General features: G+C 40.3%; 1 protein-coding gene across 11 annotated transcripts in view; it reads left to right on the top strand.

Annotated features, from left to right (window-relative positions):
• Window positions 1-16,583, top strand: part of NECAB1 (N-terminal EF-hand calcium binding protein 1) — a 94,415-nt gene that overhangs the window by 47,942 nt on the left and 29,890 nt on the right. For 3 of the 11 annotated variants that reach the window (XM_080580749.1, XM_080580753.1, XM_080580752.1), the window contains 8 exons: window positions 546-682; window positions 2,601-2,713; window positions 4,063-4,139; window positions 6,645-6,698; window positions 8,213-8,325; window positions 10,427-10,504; window positions 11,534-11,625; window positions 13,635-14,007. In XM_080580749.1, coding sequence (XP_080436875.1) covers window positions 546-682; window positions 2,601-2,713; window positions 4,063-4,139; window positions 6,645-6,698; window positions 8,213-8,325; window positions 10,427-10,504; window positions 11,534-11,625; window positions 13,635-13,663 — 693 coding nt within the window. In that variant the 3' untranslated portion in view covers window positions 13,664-14,007. The other 8 variants (XM_080580756.1, XM_080580755.1, XM_080580757.1 and 5 more) reach the window with 6 other exon arrangements.

Here is a 16,583-nt window from a genome sequence, read left to right on the forward strand (position 1 = left end):
TTCTGGCACTGGCAGTCCTTGAGCCAAACTGCTGGTGCTTTTCAAGGCAGCATCCCTCAACACGTGTCCTGCTCAAAGCCTCTTCCCGTAATCCATGGGAGAGGGACAGGCCACTAGACTAGATAAATGTCTTTTCACAAGAGTCGATGTGAATAAAAATTTTAAATTCACTTCTATAGCTGTCAATCGTATCTTGTTTTTTTTTTCGTACTTAAGAAGTAATGTGGTATTGCAATCAACTGGAGTTAGGAAATGTAAGAAAAGGTGGATTTTTTTTTTTTTTATTAGAAACGATGTTGTAGAAGTGTGTACCTGGGCCTCTCTGAGCTTGGGTGGGTTCAGCGTCCATACCTGGAAATTCAGAGGTCCTTTCATCCATAAGCATACAGGTTGCCTGTGCAGTTTGCATGTATAAGCACCAAAACATCCAGCTGCTTCCTTTCTGAACTAAACCCGAATCTTCCCTCTCACATTTCTAACACAATAGGCAGATCCTTACCTTTTCTTTTTCCTTTTTTTTTTTTTTTTTTTAATTCAATTTTTAGGACTATCAGGAAGCTTCTAATTTGGAGCAGTTTGTGACTCGTTTTCTTCTGAAGGAGACACTGAACCAGCTTCAGTCCCTCCAGACCTCCCTGGAGTGTGCCATGGAGACCACGGAGGAACAGACTCGGCAGGAAAGGTCAGCAAAATGCAGTGACGGGCATGAGGAGTGAGTGGGGTCACCACCGACCTCCGAGACCATTTGATGTTTCATTCAGCACCCTGATGTAGGGAATCACCGGAGAAATAAGGATATATTTTTTATTCTGCAATGGAGCTCATTGATAGTAATAGGAATTTTCCTCAAATTGAATCCAGGCAGTTTCCACTCTGATCCTATGTTGAGCTGCATGTAGGGCTGAGGAACTGCTGAGAGTGAGATCATTTTGTTGCATCCTAGTCTCTGCTCCTTTGACTTCTTATAAAACCCATTGACTAATATCAAATGCAGAAGCCAGAGCAATGCAAGCTGAAGAGGTCTGAAATTACCAACATCATTGACTGCCTCCTTGTTTGCTTCTTCCAGCTTTATGTCTTTTTTTGTTTGTTTGTTTGTTTTTTCATTCCTGGTTGCACAACAGTCCCAAGATTGAGAAACAGCCAGGGAGTTGCTTGTTACAGCTTCTTGCTGTAAAATGGGGCCCACAGTATTGGTTTACACCTAAGTCTATAAACTCTCCATCACCTGGGCAATCTATACCCAGGTTTATCTGAATTTAATAGCATCACCTCATAGATGAGAATTTGTAGGATCAAGGACCAAAATATTTTTGAAAAGGAACTTGGCTTCACGGATTTGTTTTCCTTGGTATGTTACTGTTTAAGATGATAGGGAAAGCAAAGTACAAACTGTTTTTTCATGGGCAAAGATCTCAGTGCTTCGTATGTTTCAAAACACATTGCTTTTTCATGCTTTTTCTTGGAAACATCATTTTCTTGATTGCTTTGCTGTTGGATATGAAGTTCCTGAAGTACATGGACAACATGCTGGGTGGGGTTTTGTGCTGGCAGCTTGACCACAGGATCAAGCAGGTTTTGGAGGATGAGGGTGTACAGGGTATGCACAGTATAAGTACCCATATATTCATGTATACTTCTTTTTAGGCTCCCCACACAATTAGTGGGAGAGAAAGAAGTCTCTAATGGCCAGTTCAGAGCTGGAGCTTAACTTGGATGCTCTAAACCATCCTCTGCAGTAATCACAGGCTTCTTCTCTGACTTGCCTTTTAGGATAGCCCCTGTAGAAAAAGTATCTAGAAAAAAGTGTGGGAAGTATCTTTGTAACTCGACCCACTAACTTGGTGTATAGAATAAGGAGCTGTGATACTTTTGAGCCAAATATAATCTTCCCCATTTTCTGAGGTAGCAATAGAAACGCCAGACAGACTCAGCGCTTTAACTACAGCTATTTTGGAGAAAACTGGGTTAGTTTCTACTGCAGATGCCTGAGACCTTTTGTAAAATCATCTTTAATTATGCTTAACTTAACTGAGGGGCAAAATGTCTGAGAGTCTTCATGCTGGGAAACTGCCATAATTTGGCTTAAAGTTAAGAGATTTTATCCTGTTTGTGTGCTGCAGCAAGTTCCATCCTAAAATATCTCCTTAATATAGTTAAATCTTCTCAATTTAAAGTTCATCCCTCACTTTCAGCTCCTCTTATGATCCCAGTTCCTCTGCAGAGGTGAAAGAAAACTCCTGTGAACCACAAGACACTGTGGGACTGGCTCCTCAGGCTAGGGCAGATCCACATCACTGTGGCAGACCTCAAGTTTTCCTTCCCTAAAAGATAGGTTTATGACATCTTAACTTTCCTTTTTTTTTTTTTCATTCTTTAATGACTAGCAATCTAGTCTAGTCACTGAAGACACTAAAAGCACAAGTGATTATTTGTAGTGAAAATCTGGAAAAAAATTCAGTAGTCTCAGTAGGTCTGTGTCCTCTTTTTAATTTAAAGGGGCAGATACAAGGACATTAAAACATGCTTGTGAAAACAAAAAGAGGAGACATGCTCTCGCACATGCATTAACTTATGAACTGTCCTGTGTTTCTGTGTAGACAAGGTCCAACAAAACCAGAGGTGCTCTCAGTTCAGTGGCCAGGAAAACGTTCAGCTCGAAGGCTGCAAAGGAACAACAGCCTATCGCCAAACAGCCCTCATTTTAACACAGGTAAGGCATGTCACATTTTAGATATATACAAAACATATGCATAGACATACACACAGAGAAAAATATATGTTTGTCTTCCTCTTAAAGCTTTAATATAGATGTGTGAACTCATTCAGGTACTTTACTGTCAGAAATCAACCTTCAATTTAATACAGGAAATATTAGCTCAAACTGTAGGGAAAATAAATATGTAGCCAAAGAGCTGAACCAAAAAAATATATATATGTATGTAAATATGGGCCAAATTGGGATATTGTTTTGGGACTGTTGGTTGAGCCAGCATTTCTTACGTAATATTTATAGCCTGTAGATAAGAATGAAAAAGTGAGGACATAACTTACACAGAAGCAAATTCTCATGGGATGACTTACATCCCAGCTGAGGGGAACAAACAAAAAACAGAAAAGGAAAATACAAAATCTGAAGGAAAAGAATTATTTCATTTATTAAATTGTTAAAGGTTATACAAAAAAAATCTGATATGGCATCTGTGGGATGTATTTGAAAGTAATCACAGACTCCCAGAGTGGCTGAGGCCGGCAGGGCCCTCTGGAGCCACCCGGTGCCACCCGTGCCCAAGCAGGGACACCCAAAGCAGGGTGCCCAGCACCACGTCCAGGCGGCTTCTGAAGGGCTCCAAGGAGGAGACCCCACAGCCTCTGGGCAGCCTGTGCCAGGGCTCCGTCACCCGCACAGCACAGAAGTGCTCCTGGTGCTCAGGGGGAGCCTCCTGGGGGCCAGTTTGTGCCCAGGGCCTCCTGTCCTGGCACTGGGCACCACTGAGCACAGCCTGGCTCCGTCCTCCCTGCTCCCTCCCCTCAGGGATTTACAGGCAGTGATGAGATCCCCCTGAGCCTCCTCTTCTCCAGGCTGAGCAGTCCCAGCCCCTTTCCCTCTAGGAGAGCTGCTCCAGGCCCTTCATCATCTTCATGGCCCTTTGCTGGACTCTCTCCAGTATGTCGAGGTCTCTCTTGTACTGGAGGCGCCAGAACTGGACACAGTCCTCCAGGTGTGGCCTCACCAGTGCTGAGCAGAGGGGCAGGATCACCTGCTGGTGGTACTTTGCCTGATTCAGCCCAGGGAAACATCAGCCCAGGGTAACATCAGCATGTAGTTTTCTTTCTGTGTTGGATTTCTACAGTATCTTAAGAAGAAAGAAAATCATTCATACAGACAAAATCATGCTTTACCTTAGTTACTCCAAAATGAACATTGACGTAATGGCAGCACATTCTTTTCAGAAGAAAAATAATTTGCAAGCTAAGTTAAACATTTCTACAAAATAAATAAATATACTATGTTCCAGCATTTAGTAACATTTTACTCTTCATTATTTATGTTTTCCAAAGGCTGGACTGAGGAAGACAGCCAGTGGATGACCCAGATAAACAGACTCCAGAAGCTGATTGACAGGCTGGAAAAGAAGGTGTGCATTTCTGTTCTTCTGGTTGTTCTCTCACTCTCAGTAAAGATTTATGATGCGATCCTGAAACCACAAATGCTCATCAACATCCCATTGACAATCTTCCCAATCAATAATGCCTGAAAATTCAACACCGCCTAAGTGAGCTAACACTCATTATGTGCCTACATTTTCCTTTTACCTTTTTCATTCCTGTTTCATGAGAGCACAATCTACTAAATATTTACAGCACTTATTTTTGGAGCTGACAAATTGTCAAGCGTCTTTAATGCTGTATGTGCACATACTGTATGTACACAAAGCACACTCCATGCACATAACAGTAATAATACAAAAAAACAGCATCCTGGGATAGTTAAGGTTGTCACCTGTGTAACACGGTTTGGAAAAAAATGGCTAAAATAATAGATAAAGCTCAGGCTCCATGTAAAGCTACGAGATTAACTAATTCTTTGATTTTCTGGATAAAAACAAAAATAACTCGTTATGACAAAACAAAATGGCAAATTAAAAAATAAGCATTTTATTTTGCTTTGAGGTATTTTAACCCTTCCTATGAAACACATAACAACTTGAAAATGGAAGCATAACTTCAAATGAAAAAAAGAAGAAAAACATAAATTTTGAGCCAAAAGTTTGGGTTTTGTGCATGCTTTTCCTTCCTCAAACTCAATCCAACTCCATAGGCAAAGTTTTTCTGATTAATTTAATCAAAATTCTAAAAAATTCTGAAAAAAATATTACTGGTCATTTTTATAACTACTTGTTCCCCATCCACAAGCCCCACCATGAGAAACTGAGTACACCACAAGGAATACACCACAGGCGGACTACTGACAGCCTTTCACACACCATTTACATCACCATGGACCCAACTATTTATAAACATCTGAAATCACATTTCTGTATGACGGGAGGATATTGTTGCATTTACTTATGCTGGAAACTCTGGCAATGACCTGCCTCTGATCCAATGATACCAAGGCTTCCAATGGCTTGTAAAAGGATGAGTAGCGTTAGTCTGTACAGAAAATGTCTATTTATTTTGTTTTCACTCATATTTGTTGCTATCTTAGGTTTTAAAAGTCAGTTTATGTTTCTGTGTGGTGAGGGTTTGCCTGTTTGTTTGGGGGGGGATAAAGAAGAGCAGGAGAAAAAGCAAGGAAAACTGCCTAGTGAAAGGCTGATTTAGTGCTGTCTAACTCAATCTGTCTTCTGTCAAACGTGAACTTAACCATGAATATGTCTCATAAGTCATCTCTTTCCCTCAAGTTCTAAAGTTATACCAAAAAAAATATAATCTTGCTATCTTAAGAGACAGTTTGCAGTACAACTTGAGTCATTCCTTGCTTCTTTTTTCCATAACCTTCCCCAGAAAAAGTTTGCATTGAAAAAATAGGAGAACCACAGGAATACGCATTTTCCCTCAGGGACTATCTGAGGTGCCTGCGCTGACAAATGAGCAATTAACACTCCCCCCCACTCCTTGATGTTCTATGCAAGGCCTGCAGGAGGGGTACAGCTGCACAGCAGCTCATGTGTGGCTGCCGCTGCTGGAGTCCCTGTGTCCATCTCAATTCCACCCACACACCTCTCGGTGGCTCTGCAGCCAGCACGGAATTTGTGCCGGTGAAATGCCTGCTACCCGAGATAAATCAATCCTCATCCAGCTGTAGGCTGATTTTTTATTTTTTTTTTATCTTGGTGACACAAGAGATGTTTGCAAGAAGAAGCGAAGCATTGCTAACACTAATTTTTGCTCCAGCTGCTATTGCAAATAGTTGTGGAGGGGTTTCAGGCACTAGAACATCCATATGTTACTGGGTTAGAGAGTACTGTGCGTCCCTAGTACAAAAATGTTAATTTTGTGTGCTCTGCTAGCTGGTGTTTGCATGAATCACTGACTCGTGGAGCGAGCGCGCATCCAGTTGTGTGTTCAGCCAGCACGCTGCTTCCTCACTAAGGCATCTGTTTGCTGCTGCTCTGTCTGTCCTCGGAGGCTACTGCAGCAGATCAGAAACCTTACCTGAAACATTGTGAATGTATTTTCCATGCTAGAAAGTAGTTGCTTATAAACAACACACCTGAAGAAGTTTCATCTGTATAAAGTTTTCTGATGATATAGGAGGAGCTGAGCGTTTATTTCAAATTACCATCCTTGCTCCTCTCCATAGTCCATGTGACGTCTCTCTTCTCTGAATGAAGTTCAACGTACATTTATGAACAAGCAGATTAGCTACAAATGATAAACTACCTGCTCAACATTGTAAAAAAATAAAATAACAACTTTACAAACAGCCTGGGTTGAATTTAACCGCTGAAAAGCACAAGATTCCACAATGCTTGTGTTTGGCTTACAGCTAATAAAGAAGGAATTTAATTATTATTTCTGGAAATGTAACAGAAGCCAAGTATTGGAATAGTTTGTTAAAAGCTAAGACCAGAATACATCTGTAGTATTGCAGCATTGCACTTACACTTTTTTTTTTCTTTTTATCTGCCTGAAAGGACTTAAAGCTTGAGCCATTTGAAGAAGAAGTTTTGGAAGAAAATGCAAGATCTGTAAGTGTTCTTCAAGATAATAAACGTTTGATTTTCAATGCCAGGTATTAACATGACAATCTCAACTTATCTCTGTTGAAAAAGAATCCATTTTAGTCAGCAGAATACATTGTGTAAGAGGCAACACAATAAAATTTAAAATACCCATGCAAAAATCTTATACTGTTTTTTATATTATTTTCAGAGGATACACTCAGACAAAAACTCAGCTTCTGTTAAAAGGAAAAAGGCATCATTGGCAAGATTTATCAGATTTGGCAAAAGAGTCTATGAGGTTTTAGTTTCTCTGCTCCTGATCATCTAACACTACGTACATACTTCAGATACAGTACAGTCTCCCTTCCTGCCAAATCTGACATAGGAAACCTTATCAAGAAAGACGGGAGAGCATCCAGCATAAAGCAATAAACACAAAATCCCAGAGTGGCTGAGGCCGGCAGGACCCTCAGGAGGCCACCTGGTGCCACCCGTGCCCAAGCAGGGACACCCAGAGCAGGGTGCCCAGCACCACGTCCAGGCAGCTTCTGAAGGGCTCCAAGGAGAAGACCCCACAACTTTGTAACTCTGTGATAAAATAAAGAATTTTATGGATCATCTATTTTATTTTTTCAAATGCATTTGATTTGCATTTTGTTAGGTTCAAAGCCCTGAATATAGGAGCGCTAATGTATTTGAATATTTTTGAGATTTCAGAACCAAAAGAGATTATACAATATTGTTAGACAGGTTGCTTGTGAAATCCGTGAGACAACAGTATTGAAAATCAAAGCAGAAACGAGTCAAAATGTGTGCAAAAGGTCAAGATGTGCTAATTAGGAAGCACATGGACTTTCTTTACATACTTCATTGGTAAAGTTGACAAGCTTCAGTGGCTGAATCAGTGTGTAAACTACTTACGACAGCCAAATAATAATCACACTAATTCAAAATAAATAGGTCTTGTGTACTGCCTAGTGTTTATGAAGATTATTCCTTTTTACAGAAAGGTGGAGAAAGAAAACCTCTCTATTCATCATTTGGCACGAGCTAACTTAGGCATATTATTCAGTCAGAGGTCTGAAATGTAAAAGGCTACAAGAGCACCTCAATGAAACATCTCACTGCATCCAGTTCAGGTTATGGGAATTTGTTATCTTATACTTCACACCTGCCTGTGTACAGATTCATCCACACGTTGACCTTTTTACTGGATATCCCAAAGACCAGCGTTTGCTTTGCACTCTTCCAACCCTGGCACCCAGGGTTCAGACAACTCTCAATTTTTCTAGGGTGGACACTTATTTGGGATGTTTCTTTTCTTTGTCTAGGTGTAAAAGCCACTCCCACAAGCAATTCTGCTTCTCTATTTTAGAGCTAAAACAGGGACTGCAAACGTCAAAGGAACTTCTGTGGGTTTTCTTCGATGATCCCATTTTCTGTTGTTTTACACTAGACTTTTCATTTAAAGTATAGGGAGTTCATAGGACGATATGGCAATATTTTATTTTTATTTATTTTATTTTTTTTTGCACCAGCACATAATGATTGTTCAACGTCAAATGTCCGTAGTAGAAGAGGAAATCGAGGAGTTCCGGCTTGCTCTGAAGCAGTACGTGGAGTCTGCCTCTGCTCAGGGCGGCTGCTTGCAGTAAGTACAATGCTATTGTCCTGGGGCCAAACACAGGTATATAATCTATTTTCTTGAATAACCTCTAAGCGGAGATGGATTATTAATGAAGAACCTGTAGTATCTTCTTTTCTGGCTGGTTATGGATGTGTATTAAGATAGAACTTTTCAAAGACACCAAAAAATCAGAAAGAGATGTCAAAGTAGATGTGTGAACTATCAGCAGTCGCACAAAATCCAATGAATGTAATAAAAATTGAATCTTGGTGTGAAAAAAATGCATTCCCGCTTCCATGCACAACCCCCCTGCCAACGCCATACAGGATACCCCAAATACACTACAAAATTTTTAAAGGCTCTGCAGGTCACCCGTTCACAGCTTCTGGAAGCTCCTAGGGTGTTCGCATTTACTGGAAAACTCATTTGCCATCCAGCATTTGTGCTCACCTGGTAAGCGAGCAACGTAGCAACTTGCTTGCCACTTCTTTGCTTGGAAGCTTTGAAAATCTTTCCCTTAAGTTGTCATTAAAAATAAAGTAAAATAAAAAATCATTCGTAATAAAGAATGAAAAAAAATAAAAAAGCAAAATTTTCATTAAAACAAAGTGTATTTTTGCTTTGTTCCTTTAAGAATGAACTAAGACATTAGAACTGAGTTAAGAATAAGTTTCAGTGACTCACCACTGTACTGAATTTCTAAATTTAACAGACTTGAGAAAGCTACTAACATACACATTACCACTATGTGTACCACTATGACTATGTAGACCACTATGAAATAGATATTTTTATAGTGTGTACACAATATGGTTCCTATATATTCAAAGGCTTCAGCGGCTGCCTGCCACATCCCTAATTTATGAGTCTTATTGCTACAAGATCATCACACTTAACGATGATCATATCAGTAATGTTCATACAAACCAGAAAAAGAAAAGTAAGCTGGAAGAACAAATGTTTTCCTTCTGAAAAGGAACATCCAACAAAACGCTGCAGTAATGCAGACCTGTCAGGGACAGAGCTTACACAACTTCAGAATGCAACTTAACAAACGATGGCAAAAACTTAACTTTCCTTCCTACGTTTACAGGCAGTTGGTAAGTCTGCAATGCCACCTACCGGATGGTTTTCAGTTTATGCCTTTGACATGATTTTTTTTTTCCCCAACAGTTCTTGATAATTCTTGATATTTTACAAAGTACTTTTGCATATAGCAGGAGAAATCTAGTCAGTCCTATAAACTCATTACCTATTATGGTGCTAAACGTAATCAGAGACCAGTTTTCAAGCACATCAGTAGCAAGATCAGAGAAATCTCGGGTACTCAGAGAAATACATATGTATGCTTTTTGTGCTACACAGCTAAACACCACTTTGAGTACCCAACTGCATAATTACCCTACACGTTACGAAGCTGATATGCTCAGGATAATAAGCAGGATGATTCTGTGTAGAGGATGAGAAGTATTTCATGGGTCACCTTTTACTCATGATAAATAACCTGAATAGCATAAAAACAAGTAAATAATAGCAAGAGTTATTATTTTCAAAGCTTATCTTCCAAAGACATCGACCTGTCTTTATGCTCTGCTGCTATTTGCTTCCAAAACACCTAGGGTACCTCTCACAGACCAGGGCAGACTTTTCATGAAGTAAATCCTCAGTGACGGAGCACAAGTCACTCTGTAAACATCCTTGAGCTGTTCTCTATGTGCAACGTGCTGTATTAGTTGATTTGCTTTGAACCACAGTAGTCTGATTAATTTTCTGTATTACTGATTGGCATTGCTTCGGATAAATGACACTAACTAATGGAGCAATATGAAAAATGAGCTTCATAAATGAATCCATCATAAAAGTTACTGGGATTAAAAGTTAATAAATAAAAAGCCATGAAAGCACCCTTTAAAATGTCATAGCTTTTTTTTTAAAAAAAAAAAAAAAACTCAGATAATTTGCAGTTTTCTTCTCAAAATTCATGCAATGTTCAATTGTTGTTTTGTTGTTGTTTTTTCAAAAATCCCTGTATTTGATTCATACTCTTAAGGCATGTGGGAAAAGATGCATATGTGCAATAGCTCTGTTACACTTGACTCAATCCATTCTGCCCTCCGTTTCCTAGTGTTTCCATACAGAAACTTCCAAATGATTCCCGCTTCATTGTCTATGAGTTCTGGGAGAACAGCAATGCCTGGAATAGGTAAGTTGTGTGGGTTTTGTTTTGTTTGGTTTTGTTTAGAGGGAGAGAGAAGGTTTTGAAGGTTAGAGAGCAATTGTGTAAAAGAACTGAATATGAATTAACTACTGCTAATCAATCTCTTGCTAAATATATAATACTTCAGGAAAAAAAATAAAAAAGAAAAAAAAAACCTTTAATTTCTATTATACTGTAGGTCATAGACAAAAACAGCGGAGAGACACAGCCAGTTCCAGACTGAAAAAGTCTGAAAGTGTATAGAGAAAGGTACAGCATCACATGGGTAGTAGCTGATCAGAGACGAGTAGGGAAACAACTTCAGCATAGTTCAGTGGTGATAACGCAGGATGCAACGGGGGCCAACGAAGGAGAGAGGAGGTGCATCACCACCCTGCAACACACGTGAGCATGTGAGCAGTCACGGGGAGCTCTGACAAGGTCTCCCAAACCCACAGCACAAAATCTCATCAGACAGATTCCCAAAATGTCTCTTTGGGGCCTGAAGGATTAAGTTGTGGTGATCTAAAATCTTACCAGCTGATTTCTAGCCTGCAGCAGGCAGATAGCTAAGAAAATGAGCGGAGACAAAAAGATTTTCCATAACTAATATTAAAAATAAAAAACAACCCTAAAGTCCTAAATCTGTAGGCAGAAACTATTCTGAAAGCAGATGGAGAAGCCTTAGTATCTTCCCTTCTGAGCACAGCCAGGCAGGTAAGTTTACTGTCAGAAAGACCGAAGAACTCCAGTAACACAGGTCAACACATTTGGAATAAGGACTGCTATACTGGGTCACAACCAAGAGGTGAGCATTAGAGTAACAGTTAACAGTACAGAAAAAAATACGTATTTAACATAACATGCAAGAATGACATATTCTTGCATTACCTATAAGATGGTCTCCTCTCCCACTGTCATCACTGTCTAAGTTTTGAAACACAAAACCTCTCTTATGGCATGAACTGTAACCAATCTGATGCACATATTTAGTCCATTAAAACTTGATATATTCTCATTTTTACAATGATTTAGCCACCTTCAAACGAATTACAGCAAGACATTCCAGAGAAGTAACGTGGACTTCTTGGAAACTCCAGAGCTCATTACAACAATGCTAGTCCCTGGTAAATACCATTTTTTCACAATATTTTATTTATTGTATATGAAGAGTTCTGTTATATTAGTGTGTTCCTTGTGCACGTCTACTGCATAACAGTACCCTTAGTTAGCTCTGCTTTTGTAAAATATGGAAGAGAAAGGGACTACAAATTTTTTTTTAATTATTATTATTATTATTTTAGGTGGAGAGACAAAATGCGAGAGCAAGAATAAAACCCACAATGTTTTATTTCATACAGTGCAAAGTATTACAATTGCACATTCTATTTAAGAAAACATCTAGAATATCCAATACTATTTGTGAATAGTAAATAGACCCAATTAAAGATTTTCAGGCAAAAAAATGTCTCCTGATAAAGACTCAGTTTAATTGTATTTACAATGATAAAAGGGAGCCTTAGTTGTTAATAATTGATACTTAGTAACCAATTTACTGTACATTTTTCCTGCTATCGTAAAGCATGGTGAGAAAAACAGAACAAAACAAAAGAAACAAAAAAAGAACCACCTAATTTGGAAAAGCAGGGCGCTAAAGATTCCAGATTATTATTTCTAATGCAAACCAATGAGCATACAGCGTCTTCCTTTTCAGAGAGATGATAGCTAAGAGACACAGTGCAGGGCCCTGATTTCCAATATGTCTGACTACAGCCTAAATTGAAAATAATAAAAATCCATATAAAAATAAAAATACCTAGTCCTATACCTGAGGCCTCCCTTAAATATATATACAGATTTTAAAAAAAAAAAAGGCAGACAATAAATTTTCAGAATTCATGAGCCTGCAGTTATGTCAGGGATTCCTGCAGTACTAAGGGGTTGCACTTAATGAACCAAGAATCCCTTCAAATCTTATGTCTTAGTGGGAAATTGCTGGATTTACGAGAAACTTGGCTGTAGGAAAAAATGCAGCACTTTCCCACATCTTTGTGTCCAAGAACCAGACTGGGTATGACCAGGAGTGGTTTGCTTACCGCTAGGGAAAACACGATTAATACAAAATAAAATGTAACCACCATTTATAAATGACTAAATACAGGAGTGTCTGAAATTGGATTCAAAACGCTCCTTAGAGCATCCCCCCTGCCCGCTAAGAAGGATTTCGGTCCCCAGCTCTGCATCCTGCCAGTTGCCATAGAAACGCCATCTCCCAACCTTGGCTCCTTACGGGGTGGCGCAGCGCAGAGTGATGTGCTCACGGCTGTTTTCACAGTTTTGTAGATTATCTATAATGTAGAAGTCTCTGTGGATATCTGTAGGATATTTTTGTTTGTTTGTTTGGTGGTTGTGCTGGCTTGTTTTTTTGTTGTGTGTTTTTTTTTGGGGCGGGAAGTATTTCCCATACATGAGCTATACAAAACATATTTGTATGTGACAGTCAGAATGTGTTTGTGAAGCAACAAATGCTGGCTGCAATGCTACAGGTGGGTTTTATGGAAGAGTTTTAGACACAGTAAACCGGTATCATCGTAAAATCAGGAAGAAAAAACAAAGCAATCTGTTCAATGAGTACATAGATAGACTATTCTACAAACAGATTTACTCTAGGTCAGATGCAACTATGCCTTTTCACACATCTGGGTAAGTAAGAACTGATCCAGTTCTATATCACAATCTGAATCTGACTCAACAAAAGCTACAACCTGAGTCTTTACTCCTCTGATTAATCCTAATGAATACTTACCTGGCTAAGAATGACTCAGGAAGACGTGTGCTTTCAGGACTGTTAGATCCTAAAAGAAATTTGCTTACTATCAGTTAACAGAAACCATGACCTATTATAATCACCTGCACACCTGTTAATTGACCAAGTTGCTTCAGGCCAATCTATTCTTCCCCTGTATGGAGAGGTTTTGTCCCTGAAAGTATATGGTTTTCATAGCGTTGCATATATAATGAACATTTCTTTAAACCAGCAGCAACATATACATTATAGCTATTTAGGATTTTTACTTGAGGTAGAAAAAGAAATACTGCTTATGGAAACAAATAAATGAACTCTTCTCCCTTTCAGCATCGTGGTGGGTCCTCAACAACAACTAGAAGCTGTGGCTCCAAGTAATGTCGTGTTGTGTTTTTCATTACAATAACATCAATTTAGCAGTATACAGGTGTGCTAGGTTAGAGATTTATCTTGTGATACTGCTCAATATTATGGATGCGATCTTTTCCATTTTAAAATGGGGAAAATAACATGTTTATTGCCTTCTGTTGCTGTGGCTAGTTCAGTGAAATAATGCATTGTAAAAGCTTAAATAAGACAACTATGCTAAACTGTTTACGGTGTACATTTAGTCCAGACAAGCTATCACAGAAAAGTGCATCTTGATTGGCGTGACCAAGTATTTGTGAATACTTTTAGTCTTATATTAATAAACAATTGTTACTTAATGATGTTGTTTTCTCCTTTTACAGAAGAAACAGGCATAAACTCGAACACATATTTTCATAAATGCCTGATGCTTCAGAGAAGCTGTAATAGCTAAAGTCACTAATTAGGAGAAGAAACGTAGGGACAACTTTCTGTGTTAATACAGAACTTCACTCATTCAGGAAATTTACTGCCTGATACAAACCAAGGCAATGCCATTTTCTCTTAACAGCACCTATTGCCCCTGTTCTCTCCCCTTCCTCGCAAGAGCAAATGTGTGCCTGTCTGCCAAGCTGCTTTGGATCTGCAGATGTAATGTGTCACAGCTGATGTGCTTTGAACCTAATGTCTTGAGCATTCAGCAAATCCTTCTGTTAGAGCAGCTCCTAACACTAGCATTTCACCGAGAAGTCATTAGAGAAACTGCTACTACAGCATACACAACCACAATCCTGGAAGCAGAAATGTTTTCTTCCCTAACGAGACTTGCTGTTGTCCCTTTGTACCTGTCACTTCTTACTTTTCATTCCTGGGCAGGGTGGCGTGTGTACTGCTCAGATGCCAATCTCACACCTCCGCGACAGGTTGGCGAGCTCTACACACTAAAAGACCACTCTCTCCACTCATCTAGCAGTCCCTGGTTACAAAGAGTACCCAAAAATAACTCGAAAGTCACATTCAATAAAATATCTTCTTCCCTGTAGTGTTTCTCCATTTTTGTTTCACCTCAGATATCATGCTGACACATGCAATTAAAACTCGGGAATTTAGACTAAAAACAAGCAATCTTCATTGCACTATGGTTCTGTAATCTAGAAGCTGTGGACTGGACTGAGCCCAAAATTCAGAAAGGTGTCACACTTAGGTACTTGCATGTAACCAAGGCATCTTATCAGTGGTGTTCTGAGTTAAAAATGATTGCCTAAACAAAAGCATCTCGTGCACGAGGTTGGGAATCCCGCCTTGCCTCCAGCTCTTAGCTGAGAAGGACACAAGTTTCCCATAGGCAGTGTGTCATTTACACCAGCCCCATGGTGCTCCTTCAGCTATTCTACAAGACTCACAAGACATAGATGTCTGCCTTCAGGCAACTGAATCAAACCCTTGGGCAACAAAGTCAATGCAGCCTGGTTCTCTGAGCAAACGTGGGTGTCAGAGAGTGATGGCTACACACTTAAACTTAAGTGTGCGCATTTGATCCAAATTTCAGCTTTAAATCTTACAGCATCGCAGCAAAAGTAAATGTTTCTGAGTCCAAAGCTTTCCCATACTGAATTAGTATCAGCTGCAGCTTTCTTTTCCATCACTGGTTCCTTTAATGACACAGACACTCTTACGTACAGAGATACTATGTGATCCAACAACAGATTTGCTTATCCTGAAAAGGCACCCCAATAGCCGCATTACACTCTGAAATGACAGATCATTGATGAGTTTAAATCTTTCTCCTCTGTAGCAAAGTAAAATTAAAACTACTCATTTTCCTGAAGGTCTGGCTGACTTATATACTATGCCATAATGTCAGCCCAGTGTACTGCATGGTTTCTTGTCACTACTGATCTAGCAACAAAGGAAATGCAGCGATGTCTAATACTGCTGCAAGCTTATTTGTTAAGTGAAAACTAACACGGTACAGTCAGGTTTGTCATGGTTTTACTTTTCTGTTGTAAGAAATTATCTCCTTGGAGCTTCGTGTCAAACAGGTGCTGGAAGAGAGAAAGACATTCAAGTAGGCCACAAGTCCTCCTAATAGAAAGTCTCCATTTGCTTGCTAACACTCAAATGAATCATTCACAAGAACAAGTTTGAAAAGTTTCTGTCATTTAAGAGTTTTGAGAGAGCAACAGACAGAAATTGCCTTCAACGCATACTGGGGAAAAAGACCCACAGGACTACAAAAAACTACCAGTGATTAAAAACAAACAAACAAACAAACAAACAAACATTCTTTGTAACATTGCTTACCCTATCAGGTTTACCTGATAGGTTCTGGTAGCAGCAGTGCTGCAGGGGTGGCCTCTGTGAGCAGAGCCCAGCAGCTGCCCCAGGTCAGATCAGAGCCAGCTCAAGACGGCTCCAAAATGGACCTGCTGCTGGCCAGAGCCAAAGCAAACCAGGGAGTGATGCTGCTTGGGCCTCTGGGAGAGAAGATTGAAGAAAGGGGGAAAAAACAAAAACAAAAAAACTGCTGTGCAACAGCAGAGGGAGGCCCCTGGTGGAGCAGGCTGTCCCCCTGCAGCCCATGGGTCCCACACGGAGCAGATCTCCACGCTGCAGCCCGTGGAGGAGCCCCCGGTGGAGCAGGTGGATGTGGCCTGGAGGAGGCTGCGGCCCATGGAGAGCCCCCGCAGGAGCAGGCCCCGGGCCGGAGCTGCAGCCCGTGGAGAGGAGCCCACGCAGGAGCAGGGGTCTGGGGGGAGCTGCCGCCCGTGGGGGACCCGTGCTGGAGCAGTTTGCTCCTGGGGGATGGACCCCGTGGTACGGAGCCGTGTGGGAGCAGTTCTTGAAGAGCTGCTGCCTGTGGGCAGCCCCCGCAGGCTCAGTTCGGGAAGGACGGCATCCCGTGGGAGGGAGCCCACGGGGAGCAGGGGC

The sequence above is a fragment of the Anser brachyrhynchus genome (genome assembly GCF_964034855.1).
Source record: "Anser brachyrhynchus genome assembly, chromosome: 2".
In the NCBI taxonomy this organism is placed as follows: Eukaryota; Metazoa; Chordata; class Aves; order Anseriformes; family Anatidae; genus Anser; species Anser brachyrhynchus.